This window comes from Hyposmocoma kahamanoa, unplaced genomic scaffold, assembly GCF_003589595.1.
Source record: "Hyposmocoma kahamanoa isolate Upper Pololo Valley unplaced genomic scaffold, ASM358959v1 63, whole genome shotgun sequence".
Lineage (NCBI taxonomy): Eukaryota > Metazoa > Arthropoda > Insecta > Lepidoptera > Cosmopterigidae > Hyposmocoma > Hyposmocoma kahamanoa.
The window spans coordinates 8112147-8134664 of NW_020653851.1; the positions used below are offsets into that span (position 1 = coordinate 8112147).

Genomic DNA, 22518 nt, shown 5'->3' on the forward strand with positions numbered 1-22518 from the left:
CCGTGGACACACACATAGACAACCACAAATTACACCCAAACTCACGAGAGAAATAATTGTAGGTCATACAAATATTTCGCCCGGCCCGGGAATCGAACCTGGGATCTCTGCGTGGCAGTCCGGCATGGTAACCGTTCGGCCACGGAGGCAGTTAAATATATTGTTACCAGATCGGATCCATCTGTTCTCAGAACATTGCTTAGTTTATACATATATGATATTTGCGAAATCAAAGCGTATTGGTGTTGAAGATCAATTGGCGCCATACAAATAATAAATAGGAATTACCTCTTTTTTTACTGACTGTATTTTTATTTTTAAATCTGTGAATGTTGTTGGAAGGTAACACCTAAATTTAGGATTGGCTTATCTTTCAAAACAGGTTCAGATACTGGTGGGTAATTTTTCGAAATATTTTCAAATAGTGGAAATTTTTCAGGAAAAACGTCTAAAAAATTGGAATAATATAATTTGAAGGCTCATATTATGTTCCACGTTTAGAAATATCTTTTGAAGTTTTATTTAAAAAGCTAAAAGCAAGTTAGAGTAAAACGAGATTTAAAATGATTGGAAACAGCAAAAAAAGGGATCCTATGTAAAAAAATAAACCTTTCTAATGGCTCCATCGTTTTCGTTCAGTATCGTCAAGTTTTGACAGCTGTCAACTGTCAAATGTGGAAAAATATTTGTTTGTTTGAAAATATATATTTTAAAGTGGACGTTTTTCCATATCCCACCACTAGGTTCTGGTTCTCTTTATGCATTGTATCAAATCTCCAGCCTTTATTGTTAATTATCGAAGACGCAAATCTTTTAATTCAAACCACATCCGTGACCTCTTAATAACAAGCGACTGATCGTTCTTTGTTTTATTATAACTCGATCAGTTCCATAAGTAGTGTATCATTTACCCGTTTAGCCATTATAATGAAGGCATATATCATTCATAAATACACGTTTCATACGGATGATATCAGATGGAGCCATAAGTGTAATCGTTATTAGAATCTAGTTAGCCTTTATGCTGCAACGGGTATGTATCGAGAATTCGTAGTTAGTAATGCAGGTGGATCTCACACGGATGCATGCGGTATGATGTACACGCCTGCGGCTGAACTGCGGGCGCGCTGTTACAATGCAGATTACGTTTATTGTGTTTTCCAACACGTTTGATGATCAGGACATGAATAATCCCACACATGTAACTAACTGTACGGAAATCATATAATGGTTTTTTGGATGGAAATGTATTGAGACGTCGGTAAATATACTTTGCGTCTATTGTAAGTATTTATACTTTTATCTATATATAGTCTGACGTTTTGGAATAAAATGACTGTTCATTGCGCAAAAGTTGCCCGCTTACAAGCAGCTAGTGATTACAGCCGATAAGTATTCTATCGACTATCTACTGAATATTGGTCACACTTATGCAATAAATAGCCGCCAGACGTGTTTCATTTGAATCATCATCGGCCTATTATTCGCCCAGTTGGGCGAAGGAATAATAGGACGAGGCTGGGCAAAGGTTCATTTGAACTGTCAATTTATACATACACTGTATTTATTATTGTGTATAAAAATACCAACACGAGAGATATTTTGAACTTTTTCTTTTTAATGCAATACCTATAGATACCTAATCCAATCCACCGACCACGCGCCGCAGGCCGAAGCCGACCCCACTCGTATTTTATGAATGTATGAACATTTTTTTTTTATAATATCAAGTGACGGAACGAATGAGTCGTGCGCCTGGTGTAAGCGACACGCTGTCCATAGCAATTGCAGTACTACTCAGAGTTTTAAATCGTAAAAATCTGAGGAACACTGCCACTGCACCGTGCCCTGAGACATAAGTTGACAAGTCCCACGTGCCTGTAATTTCACCAGCATCCTTACCCTTCAAAATCGGAATGCTCACATTACCGCTTGGCGGCAGACATAGGTAAGGTGGCAGTACTTCACTGAACGAACTCTTTCACATGGAGCTCTACTGCTACTAAAAGGATAACATTACATCCTGGCAATATTTGCGTATGTAAAGAACTTCACGTCCACCTTGCGAAATCTTCGGTTGTCACTCATGGACAGTTTACGGTAAAGAAGAGAAGGGAATAGGAGAAACACAAATTGAGAATGTCTAGGGCAGTCCACGTCATCAGGAGCAGGCATTGGCCAAGTATAATATACGATATTACTGAGTTTTATAGTTATTCTTTCTGGTGTTAAATTGAATGTAGCTCTACATGATATTTACTTTATAAAAGATAGTATAGGATAGTGCAGTTACGCGTAACTGGCATTGGATGATGAGTTTCTATTTCGGTAATTTAGTGGCCGAATCAAATCTGCGTATATGTCGTGGTAACCAAATTAGCGTGATATACGGGAATCTATTGTTATCAGTCCGTAGACAACATAAATGAATGCTTACAGTGCAAACATGAAAGTCGTAGCCATTAATAAAGTAATAACGTTAAATCCCTCTCCTGTAAAAGTTGGTTTACTGTATATACGCGGCTTTTAAGTATGCTACATTCGCGAGTTTACACTATCCCCGAAGATATGTTGACAAGTCTCATGTGCCTATAATTTCACCAGCACCCTTACCCTTCTGAAACACAGTAATGCTCACATTAATGCTTGGCGGCAGAAATAGGTTAGGTGGCAGTTCTTCCCTGGACGAACTTTTTCTCAAGGATCTCTATTGCTACTACATTGATTTTGGTTGTTGAGATCTCCAGGCAGATTTATGGTTTTAAAACATTTGTATAAAATAATTGTTAGAAAACGATCAAGGAACATCTCCAACCAAAGTCAATAACATAGCCGCAATGATGTCACTCGATAAAGAACACGATTTGTATCATGGGCACATACCGATCCCTGTACAGATCGATTAATTTGCCACAACAATAAAAATAAAAACGCTCCCGGATCAAGCTGCGTATTTTCCGCTGAACTTAACACAACCTTTTATGGAACGTGACTAATAGACATTTTGAATTATAGTAAAATCACATCAAGCTATAGTACAGTACAGTAAAATCATCGGGACACTGTGCTGTTCTTGTCATAAGTGAATTGAGTTCAATTGAAATGTGAAGTGTAAAGCTAATCGTGCTGTTGACTGTACCTACCATACAACATTTTTTTCCCCATTCCAGCTGTTAAATTTCTATTCTAAGGTTGCCTGGAAGAAATTGCTAGTTAGCAATAAGGCCGCCTATTGTCCATTAACTGCCTCGGTGGCCGAACGATTACCATGCCGGACTGCCACGCAGAGGTCCCAGGTTCGGTTCCCGGGCCGGGAGAAATATTTGTATGACCTACATTTATTTCTCTCGTGAGTTCGGGTGTAATTTATAGTTGTCTATGTATGTGTTCATGGCACCCGCGACACAGGGTTGCCCTAGTGTGTGCGTTATTATTATTATTGTACAGGGTCAAGAGCACGTCAAGCTTGACACTTAAGACTTAAATCCAACTCTATGCCGCTCACGATAAGAACGGTCTAAAGTACAAAGTGTCAAGCTTGATGTGCTCTTGACTGTACATTACCTTACTCTGTGATACTTACGTTACGGTTATGTGATGTCATTGTAATTCTTTATGTGCATTAAAGAATATTTTATTAATTCATTAATTTTTTGAACAAAAAAGTTGACGCTATGTTAACGTGGAAATTGTGCCTAAGTTTTTAACAAAGAACTTTGACATTTTGTATATCTTAATTAAGCTGTGGCCTACCGTATCTAAGGGCTGCCCGATTACTATTTTCTTTACCAAAAATTATTATTTCACTTTTATAATACCTACTTAATTTATTGCGAACGATTTGTATGTAGTGTAGAAATAAATAAACTCGCGTCACAAGAACAATTATGACATGTAATAATTTTGTGTAACCGTGGATTATGTTTAAAATAAATAACAAAATATTTGATTCTGGTCACCTTGACTCTACGTTGAAATTCGTATTACGGTTGATGTTTCCAAAATTATTGCTATCGGCAGAAAAACCTTGGTGTTTAACGTACGGAAAACAATAACCGTCTAAGTGCCTACGCGAACCTCTGATTCGCAGTAAACACCAACAGGTTTTTTGCTGTAATATACACACGAGTATCTATTTGTGCTTTGCTTTATAAAGCCGGGCGGGCACAGGGAAACAACATTGTAGTTCGGAAGCTTCATCATGATGGAGCTCACAATATATGCCATAGTGTTAGGTGTGACAAATTTAGTGACAGCAAGTCCTAGTGGTTACGGGGTCGGAAGCGGTGCATTTGCAGGAGGTAAGTACATAAGAAGGGATAACTATGTTCAAATTTAGTGACAGTAAAATATTGCTATACTTACAAATATCTATTCATATGTATTTTAGTGTATAAATGAAAATAATTTAAAATATCAAAATAAATCTACACTTGTGCCAGACGACCACACCAATTGCGTGGTCTCAAACTACGGAATTTCGCACTTTCCAGAACACCCAGACCAGAGCCAATTTAGTTAAGTTTATTTCCCAAATTGGTCCTACCGGGAATCGATCTCCTTATTATTATCCAGTACCCACAATGCAAACCATTGGGCCACCGAGGTCGAGGTTATGGAAAAATAATATAGGTACAGTTATCTTATAAATAAGTTAAATTCTATTTTCTCAATAATTATGTATGCACTTGTGACTCAAACATATAGCCTTCGAAGTTTAAGCACCGTAGGTACTTACCTACCTACTTTAATTGATATATTTTATTCATAACTGGTTTTTTTTTGTTATAGCTCACGCCGGAGCTGGCACTTTTGGCGGATTTGGTGGAATACCACTGTCAATACCGAGTGCTGGAAGTTACTCCGGTAGCTTTTCAAAATCTTTATCGTCCAGTCATGCTTCGTCAAGCGCTAGTGCTAGTTCTAGCTCGTTCAGTTTTGGTGGTTCCGGTCTCATTCCTAACGTAATCAGAAGTGGCGGTAACGTAATACCAAGCGCAGGAGGGTGTTCATCTGGATCCTGCCAAACTGGAATTAAAGGAGCGCCTGGCTTTGGAACAGGCAGTACTGGAAGTGGTGCCAACGCCGCAGCTATAGCTAGTGCTGGTAGTTTTGTTGGATCAACTGCAAATTCCAAACCATGCATAACCGGCGATTGCTCAAGTCAAGATCAGGGATGCACAGGATCAAACTGTAATTCCAATATAAATAAAAATAATTGCGCACCAGGTCAATGTTCTCCTACTGATACAGCGTCTATATATTTTGACGATATTCCTGTTAACATAGTGCGTAGCACTACGGCAAGTACGTACAATGGAAACGAGAAACCTCATAATTCATTGAGTATGTCAAGTACTGACGGGTGCTTAAATGGGAATTGTGGTTCTGCCTCGACACCTAAACCAGCATACAGTCAAACCTCAGCGGGTGCTTTCCCTAGCTCGTCAGGGCCGGTCAATAAACCAGCTACCTATTTGATAAGTCCTAAAGAACAGACACCGTGCACATCACCAAACTGTGGATTTCCTACAGGGAGCGCATACGACACAGAACATTTACCGTCTAGTTATGCCGTGCCCATACAAGGTAGTTACAATAAGCCATCGTCACCTGAAAAAACTCCTTGTTCTACGGGTAACTGTGCACCAAATAATTCATACCCTTCGAGCTCTAGTGCAACTGTGGATTGTGTGTCTGGAAATTGTAACAATACTCCTTTACCTTCAACAGATCTTAACACCAAAAAACCAACTCTTTCAAACTCACAGGACGATATCCCTGATTTTGTACCATTGGCACCATCTGCTGCAACAAATTGTGGGACTCCAAATTGTGTCACTTCACCGTCAGCGATATCTAAATATCCTAGTAATTTACAGCAAGGATCGTACTCAAATACTTTTTTGACTAGTTCCGGATCAGGATCTAATTTGTTTTCAGGATCTTACGATACCACCAAACCAAGTAGTATTGCTTCCTCCGTCACTGAGAAAATCCCTCCTTATGTTGGTGGTTTTGGAGGACCGCCTGGAATTTTGCAACTAAACGATTTCACTCTTCCATCGAAAATTCCTGCATCTGATTATAAACCATCCGTAACGTCGGCCTCGTACACTCCACCCACAGGTTCATTATTGCCTCATAACCAGAATAGCTCACCGACAGGACTTCAACACAAACCCATCTATAAACCGCCAGGTCCCAGTGCACCTCAATACCAACCGTCACCGTCAACTGGATTGTATAAGCCACTCTGCACGTCTGGCAATTGTGGAAGCATGCCCACAACGCCATACCCTATCTACCCTCCTTATGCTCCGACTGGACCGTCAAATGGGGCCTCATATAAACCAACAGGTCCTTCATCTTGTACTTCTGGCAAGTGTGAAGTGCAACAATTACCCAATGAATCCTTATATAAACCTGGATCTAACAGTCCTACACCTTGCGCCACTGGAAATTGTGGGACCCAGCAACCTGGGCATGGTATATCAACTTCGTCAGACTCGTATGTTTCAAGTATATGTACCTCTGAAAATTGTGGCACTAAACCTACTAAGCCACTAAATTACGGCAACATTCCCAGTGGAAGTTTCAAGCCAATTTCGCCAGGAAGCTCATTTCCTTTCACGTGTTCTCATGGAAGCTGTGGGTCTACTCAGCCTGGTCTTTCACCTGGTCCTTATGAACCAGTATTGCCGACAGGATCTTACAAACCACCAACTTGTACTTCTGGAAATTGTGACACTAAACTTAGTCAGCCTCTAAACTACGGCAACATTCCTAGTAGAACATATAAGCCAACTTCGCCGGGAACCACATTTTCCTCTGCATGTTCTTATGGAAACTGTGGACCCATTCAATCTGGCCTTTCACAAGGCAGTTTTTATGAACCAACATCTCCGACAGGATCTTACAAACCATCAATTTGTACTTCTGGAAACTGTGGCAGTCAATCTAGCCAGCCTTCTAATTACGGACAAGCTGGAACATTAACGTCAACTACAGCCGTCAGTAACAACAATCATGGTCAGAATAAACCTACTTATGGATTTAGTGGACCTCCGGGAGTGTTGGAACCCAAAGATTTTAATGCGCCAGCTGTTTCGGTGTCTGTCAACAAACCCACAGTGCCGGGCTCTTATAATCCAACATCCTGCACATCTGGAAATTGTGGAACACAACTCGGACACATCGGTCCTTCAAACAATGGTCAATACAATCCCACAACATCAGGTTCTTATAATCCGTCAACTTGCACTTATGGGAATTGTGGATCACGGTCGGGATTAAGCAATCCTTCAAACAATGGCCAATATAAACCTACAGCAGCAGGATCTTACAACCCAACAGTATGTTCATCTGGAAGTTGCGGTCACTCTCCATCACAGTTTGGTCAAAACAGTGGAACTCATTTATCAAGTAGTGCTGTTGCCAGTGCCAATACTGTCGTTTACACTGGGGGCTTCGGCGGCCCGCCTGGGCTCTTAAAATCGTACGACGATGGTAAACTTGTAGGAAATGGACTTGCATCTTCTGGAAACCCACAACCCGTAGGTTCTCAAGTAGATAATTTTGGAAATCCATCAGCGACTGGTATTAATTCCTCGAACGGAAAATCATTGACCGATGGAAGCGGAGTGACTGCTGGGGTTAGTGCACAAGCTAAAGCATTTCGTGGTGGCAACTATGAAACCCCCGATAATAGAGTAAGTGGCTGTAAAGGTGGATGCGGATCAAACGGTAGCGGCAATTATGGGCTCAGTGGCGCAGCAGCGAAAAGCCAAGCGAGTGCCGGCATTGGAGCGTTCGGTTTCGGAGGAAGCTATGCCAGCAGCTCAGCCTCGGCGCATGCCTCTGCTGGAGCTGTCGCAAAAGTAGGTAAGTACACAAGAAAAAATATCCGTAACACGAAAATTTATTATTGCAAATAACTAGAATCAGTTGGAAAAAAATACTTTTTACATCTCATTTATACATTTCACTATAATTTTAATTCTCTGTAATTTTCTTGTGCAATAGAAACACGTAAATATTACATTACACACTATGCTGAGGTTTAATGACACTTTTATTTGGTCTGTGATCACACTTTTGTTTTGTTTCAGGATACGGTAAACGATAGAACAGTTTCAGGAGAACTGAAAGATCTATTTACCAAATCTTGTGAGTAGAGCCTTAAATATGTTAAAAGTAAAAGACTTGTATAAGAATTGCGTGAGAATGTAGCATATTGCAGCCATAACTTGTTGTTGTAAGTTAAATATTATTGTATTAAGTATTTATAATTTTTAAATGTAATAATACATGCCATGAGAAATTTATACTTGTGCTATTTTATCTTCCTTTATAAAATTTATCTAATAAAATTATCTCATCAGTAAAACAGTATTCGTAATACATTTCTACAAGAATAATACGATACACTAATAAGGTAGCCGTGGATACTATAGGTATTGAGAAACTTTTTGTCGGTAAAACGCTTCTTTACGTCTAAACCGTGAAGGTAAACTGGAACGACTTCAAAACTTGCTTTAAAATCCAATCTACTGAGTATTCGAGGATTACGGAAGTTGATATTTGTATTGTTTATTGCATTGCGTTTTTATGTATTATTTGACATTATAATTATTCCGTTATCCAGTTCGTCACTGCAATTAAAAGTTTACCTTAATAAGTTTTTGTACTTGCCTCTTTTCGCAAATATCGAACTATTCCGAAGCTTGCATGTTAGAATAGTACTTTACAAAGTTTCTTAAGATCTTTATAACTATTATAGTGATTGTAATGATTGCCGTCATTAAGGAGTTCTCGCATAAGGACATAAGCGGGCGATCATCGCCGTCATCGTAAATCACCATGTGTCTCGTATATATAGTGATATAATCATTCTCGCCCATTGTTCACAACTAGGGATGCTAGCAACCATATTAATAATTCATAGATACTTGGTGATTTTTTGTTGGTGTGAACAACGCGAGGAATGATTTCTGAGAATATATTTTTATATAAACTGTACAGTAGGTGGATAACATTGAAAAATATTATTTTGAGATCATGATCATAATAATAACTATTATAACCAGTGGGGAAAACGAGTACTTGTGTGGATACCAGTAATCGTAGTGTAGGATGCCCTCTGGCCAGATGGAGTGACGATTTGCGAAAACGTGCTGGCAACAGTTGGATGCGATGCAACAAGCTGAGGACCGGGCGAAATTGTGCATATTGGGAGAGGCTTATGTGCAACAGTGGACTACGATAGGTTTATGATAATGTATGATAATTGTGCTGTACACTAACTTTAACTCGATAATTTGTCAGGTGTAGGTGTCAAACAACTTCGATATAAAAGTGTTGAGTTTGTGACACATACCTACAAGTAACGAGTATTTATTACGAATTTCAGGTAGGTAAAACCCGTACTCGTTGAAATCACATCCGATCGTCAGTCACATAAAGAATAAAATGTAGCCACCAAGTATTTACTAATCCATAATTCATGTAACTCTTCATTCTTTGTAAAGCTTTTGTCGAGCATGACTAAGAGATGACTGTGAAGTGAATTAGGCAGCATATAGTGCAGCGTACATACCTAGCTTTCAAGGTCTGGTTAAAATACAATGTTTAAATCGAGCTCTTAAAATATATAGAGGCACCAGTCAATCAGGTATCAGTCATGTTGTTCATACACAATAAACTATGCATATTAATTAAAAATAATGAGTCATTGCTTGAATATACGATTTACGTTGTAAATGTTGTTTTGTAAACATCTTTCTTAATGTAAACAACGCTATCGACCCGAACTTTTATTACAAAGATTTTAAATAACCCATTTAAAAGAAGAGAGCTTTTATTTTGTTATGTTAGAAGATGTTGAAATAAATAAATAAATAAATAAATGTTTTGCAGTCCTTAATACGTATTACATTAAATAACAATAGTTATAATCCATTGAAACGTCTCCGGCAAATAAAGTTGCTACGGCTGAAGCACTTTAAAATTGTACCCAGGACCTGCATAAATTAATAATTGTAATTATCACTCGTAGGTAAGTGAAGCTAGAATTTTCTGACAGATGTTACTAGAGTGTAAAATTCCAACTTTTCTATGTTATATTTAATTTCAGGACTTTTGTTCCAGAGAACGTGCCAGTCCTATCATAACGTTTCTGTAATTGTTATACAATCTTTAGATGAGTAAAAGACATTTTTTGTATATATTAAAGGGAAATGAAACTAAGTTTGTTGACGATCAACCGTGACCATGGGACCAATAAAGGACCCGAAACGTCGGTTTGTTTGAAAAAACAAATATACGCGATTTAAATCCGGAAAAATAGTTCATTTCCTATGTGTAACAATCGCGAAAACCTAAGAACTCGATATTAAAGGGAGTTTCAAAATGGCCACTGTAAAGATATAACGATTTCTCGCGAAAAAAAGTCAGAAAATTAAACTATTGCAGTATGTCTATGGCAGTATGGCCAATTAGACGTCTTTGTCTCTCTCGAATGTCGAAAAATTGTACTATTATAGATATTAAAAGTACAAAATCAACGATGATGGTTATTTATCATACAATTTTATTTCATCCACATTTATTCTAATTTATTAATATTTTAGTATTTACAAATGTATTCACTTTTAAATAAAGGCTATGAAACGATTTTTAGAGCTATAAAAAAAAGACATAAAATCTTTACATAATTTTTTTTTTAATTCTAAAGAAACCTCACAGGCACGTGTCTGTAAGTGCTTTAGGTCAAAAAGCACTTACAGAGACGTGCCTAACGTATGTATGGATTAATAACGATAATGAAAAAATCTTTTAGAAATAAATTTGACTTGACAAATTGAGCGAAATTAAAAAATTACATATTCAATTTTAAGAATGTAATAGATATTCGTAGCTACACAGACATACATTATTATTCGTTGAAGTGATGTAAAGCACCGATTATGTAGAAAATTTTATCCCTAGCCTAGTCGTGTGACCTGTCTAGCATGTTAACGATGCTAATACATCGAAATCTGGTAACCGGTTTCAGTTTCATTGACATTTTTTCATCATTAGGTCTGTGTAAGTTAATTACATTATTTATTTACTTTTTCATTTGATCGCTGTCACATAAAAAATTGTATACAATTTTGCAATTGATTCTAATCCTCCCGTGATTTCATTTGTTAGGTCAACGACTCTAAAAGTTTCTGCGACCTGATGAATTTGTATGCCTGTCATTTCCAAGACAACATGCAAGCTTTGTTGTGTGTTTTGCGAGAGTTATTAAAATTTTGGATTATTAATGAATAGTTATTTAAAAAAATGTTTTTTATGTAGGTACGTCAAGGTTTTCTTTTGTTATTTCTTTCATGGTTGTCTTTTCGCTTTTCATCAAGTATCATCATTAATCCATACAAAAATGGAAAAAAAATGTAACGGGCTCACTTATAACTGGGCGAAAATTGTATGTTAAGATTGATCATACCGCATTAATGCCACTTCATTTGAAAAAAGTCACGTTTTTGTACATTCACGCAAACTATTTTATATAAAAACAGGATCGTCGTGTACTACCTTAAGCGTTAACTAGAAGAGCTGAGTAATGTTCGCCTACTCAACGCACACATAGGCTGGTCATGGCCGCAGTTTATCATAAATAATTACTTATCAAACTAAACAATTGCCAGCTTTCAATGAAATTATGGGACCAACACATTGTATGAAGTTAATTATTTTTTAAATTAACCCGTTCATGGACAGTAACGTTTACCGTAAAATTAAATACCCTGGTACATATTAGGTACCTCGTTTCAGTATATAGAAAAAAACAACAACGTGCTTCACAATGCGATTTTCAAGTGCTTTCTTTGTGATTGCTAATTGCCGCCTACTGCTTCTCCATAGAGAAGTCTCAACAATATACCTAATGACAAAATTCATTAATTTATATTGAACATTTTATTTTAAATCAAACTACGGCACAAACAAAAGTAGTGACTTTTTTGTGTGCCGTACCATTTAAATACCTACTGTCCATGTACGGGTTAACAAAAAGTACTTATCACTTGTTCTGCTGTTTATAATTTTTATATTATATATATATTATATATTTTATATATTTTATATTGTAGGGTATAAATGCGCAGTGTCTTTAATGTTATTGATAATGTTATATTTAAAAAGGGCATGCAATCCATTTATTTAGAAAAATCGGTGCCCAATAGTAATTGTTTGATGTTCTTATTTTAAAGTTGAGAGCTTAGAATAATAACGCATAGAATGATAGTTTCATATCAAACGAACTGTCACAAGTGAGGCAAAAACCAAATTCATGTAGGCGTAAGCAACTTGTAACTACGCTCGTCGGCACGCACACAAATATACAAATAATGATGCCATGGAATAACATTTCCCTCAAAAATGGGGAAATTGTATCTTGCTTAACTCATCATTAAGTTAAAGGTGCCTACAGATTTGCCCGACATTGTCGATCAGGTGCCTACAGATGTGCTCGGTTTTGTCGATGAAAAACGAATATAGCACTTATTTGTAAATCCAAGATGGCGGACACGATTTTTCAAAATATGCTATATGGGTATCCTTTTCGAGGTATTTGGGGATGCTCATTACGAATATGGCACTCATTTCTAAATCCAAGATGGCGGACACGAGTTTTGAAATAAATGCAATATGGGTATCATTTTCGAGGTACTTGGGGATGCTCATGACGAATATGGCACTCATTTCTACATCCAAGATGGCGGGCACGATTTTTCAAAAAAATGCAATATGGGTATCATTTTCGAGGTACTTGGGGGTGCTCATTACGAATATGGCACTCATTTCTAAATCCAAGATGGCGGGCACGATTTTTTCAAAAAAATGCAATATGGGTATCATTTTCGAGGTATTTGGGGATGCTCATTACGAATATGGCACTCATTTCTAAATCCAAGATGGCGGACACGAGTTTTCAAATAAATGCAATATGGGTATCATTTTCGAGGTACTTGGGGGTGCTCATTACGAATGTGGCACTCATTTCTAAATCCAAGATGGCGGACACGAGTTTTCAAATAAATGCAATATGAGTATCATTTTCGAGGTACTTGGGTGCTCATTACGAATATGGCACTCATTTCTAAATCTAAGATGGCGGGCACGATTTTTCAAAAAAATGCTATATGGGTATCCTTTTCGAGATATTTGGGGATGCTCATTACGAATATGGCACTCATTTCTAAATCCAAGATGGCGGACACGAGTTTTCAAATAAATACAATATGGGTATCATTTTCGAGGTACTTGGGGGTGCTCATTACGAATATGGCACTCATTTCTAAATCCAAGATGGCGGGCACGATTTTTTCAAAAAAATGCTATGTGGGTATCACTTTCGAGGTATTTGGGGATGCTCAGTGTAAATATGGCACTATTTGTAAATCCAAGATGGCGGGCACGATTTTTCAAATAATGGCAAGTTGGGTATCGTTTTCGAGGTATTTGGGGGTGCTCATTACGAATATTGCTTTTGTTTGAACTGTCCTGTTTGCCATCTTGGATTTAGAAATGAGTCACATATTTGTATTGAACATTCCCAAACATCTCGAAAACGATACCCAACTTGCCATTATTCGAAAAATCGCGCCCGCCATCTTGGATTTAGAAATAAGTGCCATATTCGAAACCTAAAACCGAAAATGCCATAAGCAAACATTAAAGAAAATAACTGTTAAAATAGATTAAAAAATCGCTTAAGAATGCTCCCCTTTTAAGAAAATAAAATATTTTAATAAAAAATATTTCGCTTGAGTTACGAAAAGAAAGACATATAATAAGCTATCAAAGTTGTACTGGTGGTGCCAACACTATAGTAGAAACAAATATATAAGTACTGTAAATTTGTTGCAATATGTGCTCCAATTCAAATAAAATTAAAATAAATAATTATTCAATAAAGCATGAACGCAGAGCCGTTAAAAGTATTATAAAATAATTAAGTGTCCCAATCACTTACAGGAGTTAACGAAAACATTTAATGTTTATTCGAGTAAATATTAGTTCAAAATGCGCAAATAAATCGAAATTACAGGCACCACTAAAATTTACGTAATATAATTATTTTGATACAGAATAGCAAAATGGGGAGAAAAAAAATTCGTTACTTTGCAACACTTTCGTATCTTGTTGCCGCGAAATTATTTTTCTGTTTTAGTGAATATTTACATAAAAATATGAGTTGAAACGCATTACTTACTTGTGGAATGCGATGTTAGTGTCTATTTTGTTTGTCTGTTGTATTTTTACACCCATTTACCGCACATTTCGTCATTTTTAGCAAAAAATTTTGGAGCTGTTCGCGGTGCAATATGACCTTGAGCACTAACAGCCCGCGCGCTCCTGGGACGCGTTTGGAACCCTCTAACTTGCCTCACTTAGCGTGTGCGGGCTAGGCTTCTATGCGTTATTATTCTAAGGTTGAGAGTTTAAAAAAAATTTAAAATAAGTATGAAAAAATAAAATAAAAATATGGTTTTGTATACCTACCTATCTTGGAATTAATAACGAGTTGACGACTAATGATTGAAAGAAGATGGTGAAACATGTTATTTAATACAGCCACGATAAAATGGTTCTTATAAAGTGCCCATAACACATATTTCCTAACTATGTGTTACCCATACCATACATACATGAATTCAACAATCGTCTGTTTTTTTGCGACTTGGCGGGTTTTTTCGTTTTAGGTAATTTAAGTTTGCGTCGTTAACTAAATTGGAAGTTTAAGCAATCACGATTTTGGTATCGGATGTGACAATTATAGTGTATTACGTACATAATTATGACTTTTATTAAATAGTAGGTATTTAGTGCTTTATGTGGACAAATTGGAACTCTGCTCAATAAAAAATAAAACAACAGCAATAGATGAAAGAAAATTTCATGCAATGAGATAACAGCATAACGCTCATTTGGTGCTACATTGCCATTTTACTTGTAATGTTACAGAAATGGATTTGAATAATTTTTTTAATTTTATTTTAAATAGATGACGTGTCAAGAAATCTTTGTATATTTTTTCATAATATATATAAATTCAAAAGTACTGATTTTTCTATAACATAAACACTTATTATGTTACAGATGTGTAAGAACATACTTAATTCAATTTTGCCACAATTACAATTAAAAACAAAATAATGAAAAAAGTCAAATACCAAATGAGTGATAAATATCTGCTAGCAAACGTTTTGAAAATACTTTTGATTGCCATTAAAAAACCTGTAATAGCCATACAAAAAATATAATGGTCATCTTTATACAGATATAGTATTTATCCTTTTTATCCAACAGTCTGTTTATTAACAAGTTTTTACTCACACTTACATATCACATGCAAATATGTATATGTATTTATATATTTTCTTAGAAATATATGCAGAGATTGATTAAATCCAATGTCCAGTATAATATTTAAGACCGGAGGCGTAAAGATACCATAATAAATATTATTTTAAACTGATTACAATAAATAACAGGATTTATGGTTGTCATCTTTACCTTAGGGCCGATGGAAATCTGACGAAGCGCAGCGCAGCGTGATTAGTACTGCTAAAAGAATATAAATCTTGCGCCCGAAGTAATAATGTATAAAATAAATAAACACACATAAAGTTCTTACTGTAATAAGATTCACCTTTCAACAGATTCTGTTATTGTGCGCTTAATTTAGAATCCTTTGTGAGTATGCACCGCGTTGCGCGTCGTCAGATTTGGGAAGACCCTTAAATCGTGCATCGCATTCTGACCTTCAATGCTTAGTATGATGGATCGTATAATACATATGATTTATTGTATTGTAGTCGTGTCAAACTGTAATAGCACCTACGCTATTGGACATTCCACGTATAGGAAAATGGGTACATATTATTCATCCCACTGCTGGGTAAGGGTTCCATCTAAGAAGGGCTAATGCGAGTTGGGGATGTTATAAACAATAATATCAACTGTTAAAACTCATTGCCTGTAATTGTCATTGGAAAACATAATGTATGTTTTGTAAATACGACAATTTATTTAAATAGCGTGTTACCGTAAAAACAATTGTTTTCGCATCCATGAATCGTTACAAAAAATTGCTAGCTTACTGAAACTAGAACATAGCTAGATTTCACACCCGAGCGATTTGTTTGTAGACATTTGTCATAATGTAGAACATATTCTATCTAGGTCAATCAACTTAATCGACGTTGTTGTGAAGATATAAAAACAAAATTTAAAAGTGTTTCATAACCCTAATCTGAATTGATATTACGATAGTCATCAGATCCTAGTTTTATTTCTCAAAATATTTTACGACTTTTATGAACTATTATTAATACAAAAATCGAGCAAACACAAAGAAAAATTCCTTCGATCAGTCTAGATACGAACCAGCACCAGTTTGCCAGATCGGGGCAAACATCCAGCTGGATTTTCTTTGTGTTTGTTCAATCTTTTTATTTATTTATTTTTATTTATTTAAACTTAATTGCACACTAAACAGTACAAATGGCGGACTTAATGCCATTAGGCATTCTCTACCAGTCAACCGGAGAGCTGGGTTCAAAATAATTAACAGGGATGAATAACATGATAATTAAAACAGATTTATCAATAATAACCCTACACTAGTGGAGTATTTCACAAAGAAATATGAATATCATGGTAATAAAATATAATATTCAATAAAATAATTATTGTTATTAATGATTGTTCATGAAAAAATGTAATTTTTCCGTTCGTATGTCCACTGCGTCATCAGAACTCTTTATGACTAGGTATCGTAACAGGTAGGTTAAAATAGCACGTGTGCGATAAAAATATTCATTTAGTTTCACCCTGATCAGGTTACTTTGGTTGATTTTATCACAAATTTCAAAGACGAACAAATCGATGAAGTACTATATATAGGTAGGTATTATTCACTCCTAAACATAAGAATAGATTATGAATGGATCTTATCGGACCCAATTCAGGTCTGACCAGGCCTGGCCGAGCATTACTGAATTGAGTCGAGCCCGGCTATGAATTACCGACTTCATCCCCTCCTATGTCAGCTCATCTTCCAGTATATAAAAAAATACATGTCTTCATTGCCCTTACGTAGTTAGACCATTGAGGTTACGAAGCTATGACAGATTTTCATCACATTATTTTTGATGAATGTGAAATGTAAGCGATATTCATACTTTAATATTGAGTGCACTATATGACCGTTATTTTTTTTAATGTAACATTTTAATTATTAGACAAACAACAGTATGTGCAGTAAATCGTTTGGTAATTTTTTTATAATAACAAGTGACAGGAGGAATAAATCGTGCGCCTGGCAGTAAGCGACACGCCTGTCCATAACAGCTGCAGTGCTTTAGAGCTTTAAATCGCAACGATCTGCGGGGCACTTACACTGCGCTCGTCACCCTAAGACATTTGACAAGTCCCGTGTGCCTGTAATTTCACCAGCACCTAACCCTTCAAAACCGGAATTCAGTAATGCTTACTTTAGTGCCTGGCGACAGAAATATGTAAGGTGGCAGTACTTCCCTGGAAAACTCTTTCACAAGCTTCTTTCACTGTTACTAATATATATTATGTACACATCATTATAAAAAAAACTTAGTTCTTAAGTTTTCGCAATTGTTACACATAGGAAATGAAACTATTTTTCCGGATTTAAATCGCGTATATGTGTTTTTTCAAACAAACCGACGTTTCGGGCCCTTTACAGGTCCCATGGTCACGGTTGACTGAGGTGGTACAGTCTTCAACCAGTTATGTGTAATATTAATGCACACCACCCTATTTTCTCACTATACTTACAATATAGTTATTAATTAAATACTTTATTTTTAATTTTACAAAGAAAACATTCCAATTTACGCTACATTAAGTTTTACAAATTATTTTATTGAATGATTTTTTATTAAGTTCAATTTATTATTAATTAATAATAGAAATTAGAATATCTAAAACATATTAATTAGTACTGCAGTCTTATGTCTGTTTGGGATTTTTCATCAGAGGAAATACTGGATCCCAAACTTGTACGGAGAAACCATCTTCCCTGTTGAAATTAGGATGTCTTTTAACGTCAATGGCCTCTCACAGCATCCTGGGTAGATAACGGACTTCTTTTGCAAGGACCTTTTGACCAAGGGTTTGTGAAAAGAGTTTTAAATCTTGTGAGTTTGCGGCGAATTTTGAATATCTACCGAAAACTTATATAGAAGAGTATACATAGTCCCTTAAATAAATTTGTTAAGACGACTGTCAATAACAGTCAGTTATTATTTTTGTTCCTCGTATTAGACATTAGGTTTCTCACTATTTTTTGTAAAAAAATTACTATTCTTCGAAACTAATTACATTTTCGTAAATGTAAACCTTCGAAACCGGAACGGAGTAATGCTCACTTTAATGCTTGGCGGCAGAAATAGGTGAGGTGGCAGTACTTCCTGCTCTACTAAAAAGTTATAGATTCTTTATGTAACATATAGTAAGAACGTGCCATTTGTTTTCTGAACTACGTTTGACATATTACCGTGTATCCAACGGAAGAAATTTATGTGGTCTGTGTTTGTCTGTGGTGTCCAAACGCCTCTGTGACTTAGACTATGGAATTACATCCTCTAAGCTCTGTGATAACGATTTCTTAATACGGTTTAAATAAATATCATTTTAACTACCTAATATATTTTTAAGTCCCAGCTTGACTTTCTCGTCAAAAAGATGTTCTTATCTGAAACCATTATTTCCAATAAAGATTACTTAAAACCACCTATTGTATTCTTACGCCATCTTAAGCTGTACTAAAATTACTATAACGCTATTAGTATAGTACTGTTTTCATTTCACCAAGTCTCTAAAGCAACATACGAATAGTGTGAACAATTGGAGACTTTAAGGAATAAATAAAACTTAATCCGATGGTTGCGTGGTTGCGATTGACCTATCGCCTTATTTGATTGTAGTCATTCATCAAATTCAAAAAAATTAGTAAAATTTAAATAATACAAATTTATGTTCTTTGGCCTTAACTACATTAATATTCTCCTATATTATAATTTTTTTATAAATCATTCTTTTACTATTGACTTATTTGTTACTGCTTGACACCGCGCCACATAACAACAATTTTAGCAGAAAACTTTGCATTTATGAAAATATTTGTATCCAATCAAACTCAACTTTAAGCAGCTAATAATGTATTTAAAATAAATATGTTGAAGGCTTAAGGTTAATATTTTGATGTGAAATGTAAACTACCGATTAGTCCTAGTTCTTAATCGTCATATGTTACATGTTTTATTACTCTTCTTAAAATCTGTGGTTGGGTCAGCTAAAAAGTACCACTTTCGTCCGTTTCCTCATGCTCCTACTGGGTGCTCCCACTGGTAGAAGCACGAGGGCTAATATGTCATTATGCTTTACTGGTAGGACCAAAAGGATAAATATGTCCTCGTGCTCCTTCTAATGTACGTACTATCACCCATATTTATATGTAATTGATATTATAGTATGAATAGTAATAGTCTCTTTATGAAAAATCGTGACACACGTACCTACTAATAACATTAATAAGTGTAATAAAAATAAATTAGTTGTTCTTGATATATCCGTTTTCACAATGTCACAAGTTCGTTTAATACATACAAAAATGGTTCTTTTTACTATAAATACAACACAGTACGTTCCCTCGAAGAATTAATGATTTTTTTAAAAGCAGCTTATCTCAAAACGTCGAATGCATTTTAGTGACAAATAAATTATTGCAAATTATTTGCACGGTTCTGCATATTTACGATCATGTCAATGTTAGCATAGCCTTTAAAATGATGATCAACCCAAGGCAGTCTGTAGTGTTAATGCATTAACAGCTGCATTTTCGTTAGGTGTTGCATTTATTTATTTTTGAGTTTCGTCATTTTTAGTGAGTTCGAGATTAAAATACTTTGCTTTAAAAGTTTTGCTCTTTTGAGTGCTGGTTCTTGAGTTTCATCTTGTGCCTTAGCTGATTTATTTCCACAAACACTTACGCACTGAATATTTAAGATATAACAGCATTTTTTAGGAGTGTTTAAGTTTTCGCGAATGTTACACATAGGAAATGAAATTATTTTTTCGGATCTAAATTACGTATATTTGTTTTTTTTTTGTTTATATCCATGGTCACGGATGAGTCAGCCGTCAGTAGTTTAATTTACTAAGCATTTTTTTTTGTAAATCTCTCTCTCTCTCTGTTATAATAGGCAAGTATCTAAAGATTTGTACCACTTGTACGTATTTAAGTATTCTATAGGTTTTGTATTGAAGGTAGAAAGGAAAAAATAATATTAAAGATCACATAATTCTTGTATGTCTAGAGTGTTACTATTAGAAACTTGCAAATATTTCACACGTAATGCGCTACCTTTTCTTTTCTACAATGCAACGGTATGTAAAATAAAAATCATGCGATAACAAACTAAATACGTTACACGTAGTTGGGAATAGAATGAGGCTCAACTCACATTGGCGCAGAGTCGAAGCGTCGCGTTTTCGCCTATAGCATATTCATCTATATTTTCCAATTATTAAGGTACAAATTTGTGTTATGCAAATATGGAATCCTTTATATTATATTATTATGGACCCTTGGTAGCCTTCGAGCGGCTTCGCGCGTCACTTGGGCGCCGTGAGGCGTCAGACGCTGACCAAACTGTTATCCCGGCGCACTAATGCGAGCGTCATGTATCCGCAGCGTCCATGTTGCCGACGCCACTTTTCGTAGTGAGCGGACGAGTGTAACTTGTGTGTGCGAGACAATGGATTTGGAAAGTGATGAAGAACAATTTGTCGTGGTGGCTTATATGTTGGCAGAAGAAAAAAAGGAAACAATATCTGGATACATGATATATTTAAGAAGAGATCGCAACGTGGAGAATATCATACGCTATTTCCTGATTTTCCTATGTCTCATGCTAAATATGCTACTCTTCTTAACAAATAGCAAATGACGGCTGGCGCGGTGCAGCGGCGCGCACGCTGGGTGCGTCCACTGATACGCAATCCGTATGACGTCGTCGGCACGCATCGGAAAAGTTGCCCCTCCGAGCAATTGCGTCGGCATTACCGACAGGCCGGTGCGTGCGGTCCATACAATGCGGATTAGTGGACGCAGTTGTATAAACTTCTATACAAAAGAATACTAAAATCCGTATAATGTGATCCGTCCGATGCGTGCGCTGCGGATCTGTTGACGCCTACCTTTAAACTTCCTCTGTGGCCGAACGGTTACCATGCTGGACTGCCACGCAGAGGTCCCAGGTTCATTTCCCGGGCCAGGAGAAATATTTGTATGGCCTACATTTGTTTCTCTCGTGAATTTGAGTGTAATTTGTGGTTGTCTATGTGTATCCATAGCACCCGCGACACAAAGTTTCCCTAGTGCGGGACTTTGTTGAGTGTGCGTTATTATTATTATGTTATATTTAAGGTGGCGGTAAAAGTGTTTATTTTATAGGTAAGTAAATTACACTTGAGATCGTCATATTGATTAAACTCTACTGGTCATTCGCAAGGCAGATGAATGAGAAGAATGAGCAAGAAACTCTAGGGGTTGCTCGTTGTAAATAAACATTTTAACCTACACATTTATCATTTACAATATTTATTTCATACATCGAAACGACTTGCAAGAGCTAAATGGGTCACTAACATAGATTTTCGTTATCCAAGTACGCAGAAGCTATATAATAAATCTTTAGAAGTTTTTGTTTCACTATTAGTACAGTTATGATAAAGTTTGAAAATCAACCGTATACATTGCCCCTTAAATGAATTTGTGACTTTGTGAAGACGACTGTCAAGAACAGCAAGTTTATAATTAACCGACTAAAAAAAGGAGGAAATTCTAAATCGGGTATTTTTTTGTGTGTCTATATTATGCGATTACTCCGACATTTGTAAATATATGTCGATGATTCTTTTTTTTTGGAAATGGAGTACCACTGGTCCTATTCAAATTTGAAGAAAATATTCCAAATGTAATACACCAGGTTCCTTTAGGGGTGGCAAAGGAAAACCCAAAAAAAAATCCGGTTTATTACATTTCACAAACTTTTGAGGTCTCTTTTTTATATAAAAGTTATATTTATTATTTCTTATATTAATGTTATGTCATTTTCCATAAGGTAACGTACGCACGTACGTAAACGTAGTTTGAGTACCATAAAAAATATACCAGTGTACAGAGAGGAACATCTATAATGATGTAATTTGTCATGATAGTAATCACAAGTTCTATGTGATACACAGTTTCGACAACTATAATGTTTTATTGAAATCCTTGAGTTATTTCCAAAACAGTATAATATGCAATCATTCAATAGATTGAAAACACGCTCGTACATATTTTCCATAGCTAAGTCGAAAAGGTTTTAAACTCAACACTTGAACGGTATGATTACATTCGGTGCTTACATTATT

General features: G+C 36.0%; 1 protein-coding gene across 1 annotated transcript; it reads left to right on the top strand.

The window, feature by feature from the left end:
* Positions 1–4176: 4176 nt before the first annotated feature.
* On the top strand, positions 4177–8315 carry LOC113230014 (mucin-12-like). The gene is made up of 3 exons (XM_026463735.1): positions 4177–4301; positions 4792–7884; positions 8112–8315. Exons 1-3 carry the CDS (start codon positions 4202–4204, stop codon positions 8126–8128), a joined length of 3210 nt encoding a protein of 1069 aa, XP_026319520.1. The 5' UTR covers positions 4177–4201; the 3' UTR covers positions 8129–8315.
* The last annotated feature ends 14203 nt before the right edge of the window (positions 8316–22518 follow it).